This window comes from Onychomys torridus, chromosome 5, assembly GCF_903995425.1.
Source record: "Onychomys torridus chromosome 5, mOncTor1.1, whole genome shotgun sequence".
Classification (NCBI taxonomy): Eukaryota; Metazoa; Chordata; class Mammalia; order Rodentia; family Cricetidae; genus Onychomys; species Onychomys torridus.
The window spans coordinates 102,622,198-102,628,951 of NC_050447.1; the positions used below are offsets into that span (position 1 = coordinate 102,622,198).

A 6,754-nucleotide genomic window follows, 5' to 3' on the forward strand; every position below is an offset into this window, starting at 1 on the left:
GGGGAGGGAGGCTGTATTTTACTTACAGTGACGCCCATGCTGGGCGTGGCACAAGATGGAGAGTTTAAGGCCTCATTAACTTTGGTTCTTCTGAAAACAGGCCTCAAGTAGTCCAGTCTGACCTTGAACTCTTGATTCTTCAGTCTGGCGGCAGTCTTTGAGCGCTTGGATTATAAACATCTATCACCACACCCTACCATCCTTTGCATTTGAAGGGGGGGACCTTCCCCCCCACCAAACCTAACAAAACAAGCCTAAGTATTTTTTTTTTTTTTTCATCCTGTAACTGGCAAGGGCTCTCTCCTCCAAGACCTAATAACTTAGCAGACTTATTTGTTCTTGGTCTGTGGAAAACTGATCTTGGTGTGTAAAAGAGATGGCAGCTTCAGAAACACAAAGCAAAAAATAAATTTAAAAAGCTCAGCCAGCCCGGTTGTACTGCGAAGCCTGCCCCTCCCCCTCTTTGAAATTTCCAGACAAAGGGCGCTGCTGATGTGTAGTAGAGGCAGAGAATTCCTCGAAGGCGTGCAGCGGGTTGACACATACACGTGGCTGATGCCATCACTCGGGGTCAGGCCTGCCAAATCTGGCCAAGAGGAACTTAGTATTTGTCAATAAGATGGCATTAACGGGCTCCTCTCGGAGTCACCAGCTCCAAAGCCACGGCAGACCAGCAGTCTGCATCGACAGGCAGGGCTCGGGGCTCCGATCTCAGGCATAAGAATGACAAAAGTCAAGATTTAGGGTTCAGTTCCAGCTGATTTTATTTCCTTCTCAAAAAAAGTTATTTACAGAAGGTATATAGCAACAACCTGACAGGCAGTGATGGACAGAATTAGCTGGCATGAATTTTTTTTAAATTTTCCTTTTTTTCCTCCTCCCCCAAACATTGCTTTTTTTTTTTTCTTTTTTTTTTTTTTTTGTGGCCTTAAATTTTAAGACAAATATTCTACACGGCATATTGCACAGGATGGATGGCAAAAATAAAAAAATTAAAAAAAAGTTTAAAAACAAAAACCCTTAACGGAACTGCCTCTTAAAAGGCAGGCGTCCCTGTGCCTGTCATGGTATATTAAACATACATACACACAATCTTTTTGCTTATTATAATACAGACTTAAATGTACAAAGATGTTTTCCACTTTTTTTTTTCAATCTTTAAACACAACAGCTATAAACCTGAACACATATGCTATCACCATGCCATAAGACTAAAACAATTATATTTAGCGACAAGTAGAAAGGATTAAATAGTCAAATACAAGAATGAAAACGCAGTACAAGTGTCGCGAACTCAAATCGGCATTTAGATAGATCCAGTGGTTTAAACGGCACGTTTTTGCTTATAAAAAAAGTGCAAAAAAGATGTGGTTTACAAGTTAAAGCTACAGAATCCCTTTTTGCTGCGAATGCCCCAGTTTTAAAGCCTCTGGACAGAACAGCAATTCGTTAAAAAAAAAAAAAAAAAATCTGTTTTTCTTAAAGCATTATGGTGCTGGGCTGAACTCTCCTCCCCATCTTAGGAGACCGGGGGTCGAAAGGTGGAGACTGGTAGCAGGTTAAGGGATACTGTCACTTTAAGAAGCCTGCAGATTGAAGTGTAAACATGGAGAAACCAGGGGCTGATTTTTCAAACTGTGTGAGATAGTAACCAGCCACCCTATTATAAAAATCAGGAAATCCAAACAGCGATTTACACCGATTAACACCCCCTTTATATATTTTTTACAAAAATACACTGAGAAAATAATCAAACGTTTTCATCTCTCTTGTCTTTTTTTGTTTTTTAAAAGTGTCAAAAGTCTACATTTAAATATAAAAAATTAAAAGTTAAAACTCTAGCCCTTCAGTGAAGGAGACGTAAAATGGCGTGGGTAACAACACTAGAGAAAAAAAAAGAAAGAAAGAAAATAAAAGGAAGATAAAAATAAAGAAATGAGGTCAAAAGACAAGAAAGCAAAAGAAAGGGGGAAGGGACAAAATAAGAAAACTGTTTGGCCAGTATAAATACATCCACATATAAAATGGCATCTGATTACATTTACAAGAAAAAAATACAAAGATGGAGCGTCCGTGAGGGGGTAAAATAAACGGGTCTTCTCAATTACACCTATAAGGAACAGACACACACGGAGAAAAAATTTGGTCCTGAATTGTGTTTTTTCAAAAGTCCAGCACAGATTTGAGTTGCGTTTGAATCCTTTTAAAGAGTTAAGAATGAAAAGGAGCTGGTGATCGGTTCGTTGTAGGAATCAAACATAGCGCCATCTATCCGCTTTTTATATTATCCTACACTATTTTAAAAACTGCTCAACAGTCTTATACAGAAATCTTCAAAAGATAGACAGGATAACATGCTATATTAACCCCACCAGTGAAATAACTCAACACCATCACGATTCCCATTAAGAGAAGAAAAAAATCTCTTTCCCCCCCAAAACCACTCCGCGACCCCTGGACCACATCCCACAGTCTCCTGTCCTCCCGCCGGCTCTGGGTAGCCTCACCTCTCTGGTTTTTTAAAAAAAATTATTTTTGCACAGACCCCAGGCAGAGGCCCGGGGACCCCAACGCCCTCTGCGCTCCGGGTCCTTCTGAGTCCCCTAACCAGGCGGCTGTGGCTTCCACGAGGTCCCCATATTCATTTCCGAGGCTGGCCTGCTGCTCCCTCTGCACATCTCTGGCTGCAGGGACAAGGAAGGAAAAAAAAAAAATCCCAACCCGGGACTTCGCCAGCGTGGAGTCTTTCCATGCCAATGCTCCCCCCAAGCCCAACACAAACGCCATGGCCAAACGCATCACCCCGGTGCCTTCTGTCTCCACTGCAGAAAAAGAAAAAGAAAAAAAAACAAAAACAAGAACAACAACAAAAAAAAAAAACACAAAGAAAGGGCGGGAAGGAGAGGGGGCGCGCTGGATTTCCCCCCTCCTCTCTTGACCAAGAGGTAAAATTAAATTCAAATAAGAAATCACCAAGGTGGCGAAGATTCCTTCGGTCTCTAGAAGCTTAGCTCGGCTTCTTTTCTTGCTGGGGGTGCAACCAAGTCCGGAAGCTCGTTGGAAGGTGAGGGGGGGAGTCTCTTCAAGCAAAAATGGGGAGGAAACTCGAAATAGCTTTTTCAGCCACCAACAACATCAATAACAACAATAAAAGGTCGCCTCCGTCTACTCTCCGCCTCCTCCTAGTCCCCAGCCCTGGAAGTGGGGGATGGGAGCGCGGGTCCACTACGCCCCCGCGCTCCTTCTCCAACGACGGGACGTGGTCGAGGCCAGCCCTATGCACTTTTTCTTCCTTTTCTTTTCCCCTTTCTCCTTCCATTCTCCATTTGTTCTTTTTCCTCTTTTTTTCTTTTTCTTTATTTTTTTTTTAATTTTTTTTTTTTTCGTTTGTTTTGCTTTTGTTTTCCTCTCTCCTCTCCTGCCTCTTGGCCCTCCTTCTCTCCGGCCTGCGCTCCCTTCAGTAGGTGAAGACCAGGTTGGAGATGCTGGACTCCAGCCAATCTCCTGAGATCATCTCGCTCACCTCGGGCGTGCAATAGTCCGGGAACTCGAAGTGGGAACCTGAGCCGGGTTCGAAGTTAAAATCCAGGTCCCGATCGAGCGCCGACGAGGAGCTGAAACTGCCCAGGGACATGCTTTCAAAGTTTGAACTGGGATTCAGGTCGAGCAGGTCGTCTTCGAACTCATCGTCGGACGACGAGGAGCCAGAGGAGGAGGACGACGAGGAGGAGAGCGACGAGGACGCGTGTGAGGGCGCGCTGGACGGGGCGGGTGAGGCTGCGCGCAGGCTGGCGTAGCCTCGGTGGTCAGCTGGCGAGCGACCGGCGGCTGGCGATGATGCTGCACTGCTGCGGCCGCTCAGGCTCCGGCCATCAGGCGAGCATCCCGGGCCTCCATCCTCGTACAGCCCCAGCGGGTCGCTGGGGTCGGCGCCTGCTCCCAGGCCCCCGACGGGGGACGCAGAAGCGCCTAGGCTCCCGAACAAGTAGACGCGCTTCACTTTCTTGTCGGCCGGGTGCTTGGCAGGGGTGGCCAGCGCGTTGGTCGGCGAGGAGGAGGCAGCCGGGGTGGCCGCGCTGGGAGTCCGCACCTTGTAGACTGCCGCGGGCTCGCCCAGGGGCAGCAGGGCGGCCTGCTCCGGAGAGAACGATGCAGCCGCTTTGCCGCCGCCCGCCGGGACGAGTTTGGCGTGGGGCTTGCCGACCGCGCTGCCCGCCACCTTGGGGCCGCAGCTCTTCTTGGGCGCGGGTTTAGAGCTGCCGCCCGCTCCACCCCCCGCGTGGCCGCTTCCCGCGTGGCCGCTGCCGCCTGCGACCTTGTCGCTCTTCTCCCCGGGCTTGGCTGCGGCCGCCGATCCCGCGCCCGCGTTGCCCGACTTCACCTTCTTCCGCGGCCGGTACTTGTAGTCAGGGTAGTCAGCCATGTGCTTGAGGCGCAGCCGCTCCGCCTCCTGGATGAACGGGATCTTGTCGCTGTCCTTGAGCAGCTTCCAGCGTTTGCCCAGCCGCTTGGAGATCTCGGCGTTGTGCATGTCGGGCGACTGCTCCATGATCTTGCGCCGCTCGATCTGTGACCACACCATAAAGGCGTTCATGGGCCGCTTGATGTGGCCACTGGGCGTCTTGCACCAGCTGGGGTCGTCCGCCTTGCCGCCCGTGGACGCGGTGGAGCCAGGCGTCGGGGAGGACGCGATGCCCAGCTCCAGGCCCGCGCCCGAGTCCGAGCTCTCCCCGGCCAGCAGCGCCTCCGTGTTCTCCGCGTTGTTAGTCTGCTGTACCATGGCCCCGGCTCGCCGGGCGCCCACGCGCGCTCACACGCTCGCGGCGCGGTAGCCGGGCCCTGCGGGCTCCCCGGGGCGGAGACCAGGGTCCCCCGAGCGGCGCACGGGCCAGGGGCGGCCGCCGACCTAGAGTCCCCGCGGCCCTCCGTCCTCCCTCACCGCTGCAGTGCTCCCTGCGGGCGCCGAGGCTGGAGCCGGCCACAGCTAGGAGTTTCTCCAAACGTTGATGGCCCGAGTGTCTTCCAAATGCAAGTTTCTCGCCTCCTTCGGGGCAAGTCTTTCCCCCCCCCTTCCCTGAAGCAGTCGATTGCAGTTCACGAGAGCTCGCGGTAGCTCAGGAAAGCGACATCGTCTCTAGCGCCTAAGTCCCTTTCCTGCAGTGCAAAGCCAAAGCGACTCTGGCTCCGGGACTCTCTGTGGGCGGAATCGGCGCTGAGGAGTTGGTGCAATTATTTTGTTGCAAGGTAGGAAGCCAAGAAGCTTGCATGCAACAGACCGGCATGAATAAATGTATGTCTCTCCCTCCCTCCTGCAGAAGGGGAGCTGGTTACCGGCAGAGTTCTCCCACTGCAGACTCTCTAAGAAAGAGCGTGCAAGAACTGGAGACCGGGAGGGAGACGGCCCTCTTCCCCTCACTCTGTTTCTCTGGCTGCAGCTTAGAGCAGACCCCAATTCCGCCTCGCGCTTCTTTATCCTTTCGCAGACAGCCAATCAGCCGCTGTAACTAACGCTTCCTCGTGCCAAGCCCCTCCCCTGTCCTTCCCATTGGCTTGGAACCCGATGCAATAATAATCTCCGCGTGCAATGAGAAGCTCCAAATCTGACCTCATTCCAATTTACAGAGCAAACTTTTTAAAAGGGCTAGAAGTACAGCTGAGATTTCTGCTGCCTCTTTTTTCCCCCTTTTGCTGGGCGCGCGCGCGCGTGTGCCTGTGTGTGTGTGTGTGTGTGTGCGCGCGCGCGCGCGTGTATGTGTATGTGTGTGTGTACGCGCGCGCGCACGCACGCGCGCGTATGTGAAGAGGATGTTAATGCATGAAGTTATTAAGGGGAGAGACGGAAATGTATTCTAGCCATTATGTTAGATAACAAGGGGCTTGGAGGGGGGATAAGGGTGAAATACTGTAAATGGAAGCTTTCTGCTTAAAAGCTGAGTGATTATTTTTATTAGTTCTTTTCAGTGCAGGAATAAAGAATCAGCCTTTGGTGCAAAATCTCTTTTCTCAGCTCCTTCTTAAAGCTAGAGATGTACATGGGGGGAGCCACAACAATAAATCAATGGATATTGAAAACCATTAAGAAAGTGGTACCTAGACACCTGTCATTACAATTATTTTAACAACTCTAGGTACAGCACAGACGTTGGTGTATTGTGTAAATCCCTTCAGGATGCTATCTGTGCTGTTTGTGAAAGGCAGGGGATTTTTTTTTTCTTTCAGTAATTGCTTACTCTTTTAGCCAAACAGAGGTTAACTGGTTATTTAATGATTTCAGCTCCCCTATAAATCCTGGGTAGCCCAAACAAGGAGATTTTCCTTGAAACGCTAAGGCAGTGGTCCATAATTACCTCAACAAGAGACTTTATGTGGTTTTGAGTAGGGCGATCATGGTGAATACAGGATGGGAATTGACTTTACTTTCTAAATATTTGTTTTCCACAATTTCCAAAGGATAGATGGGTTCATCCTTCAGAGCATTCCGTCTTGATTCTTTCTTACCCATTTTTCCCGTGTGTGTGTGTGTGTGTGTGTGTGTGTGTGTGTGTGTGTGTGTGTGTTTTACTTGAAGCAAATGGGCCTGAAAGCCCAAGAAAAAGAGAAAGGGGTCGCAAAGGGCTTCTAAACCCATCTCAAGCCCCTCGGCTGATCTTTCTTTCTGGGTCTGGGTTGTTCTCCTCTGTGCTTTGGGAACCCCATGAACTTCTTTATAGAAGGCTGTTGTTGGGGCTCGGTGAGTGTGTGATTATAAACCACT

General features: G+C 49.9%; 1 protein-coding gene across 1 annotated transcript; it reads right to left on the bottom strand.

Moving 5' to 3' along the window:
* Positions 1-3,406: 3,406 nt before the first annotated feature.
* Positions 3,407-5,607, bottom strand: Sox4 (SRY-box transcription factor 4). Its single transcript, XM_036188505.1, has one exon. The coding sequence runs from the start codon at positions 4,778-4,780 to the stop codon at positions 3,458-3,460; it is 1,323 nt and encodes a 440-aa protein (XP_036044398.1). The 5' UTR covers positions 4,781-5,607; the 3' UTR covers positions 3,407-3,457.
* Positions 5,608-6,754: the final 1,147 nt, after the last annotated feature.

Excerpts from the sequence above, each read along its gene's own strand:
- Sox4 (XM_036188505.1), bottom strand. The coding sequence starts at position 4,780 with ATGGTACAGCAGACTAACAACGCGGAGAACACGGAGGCGCTGCTGGCC.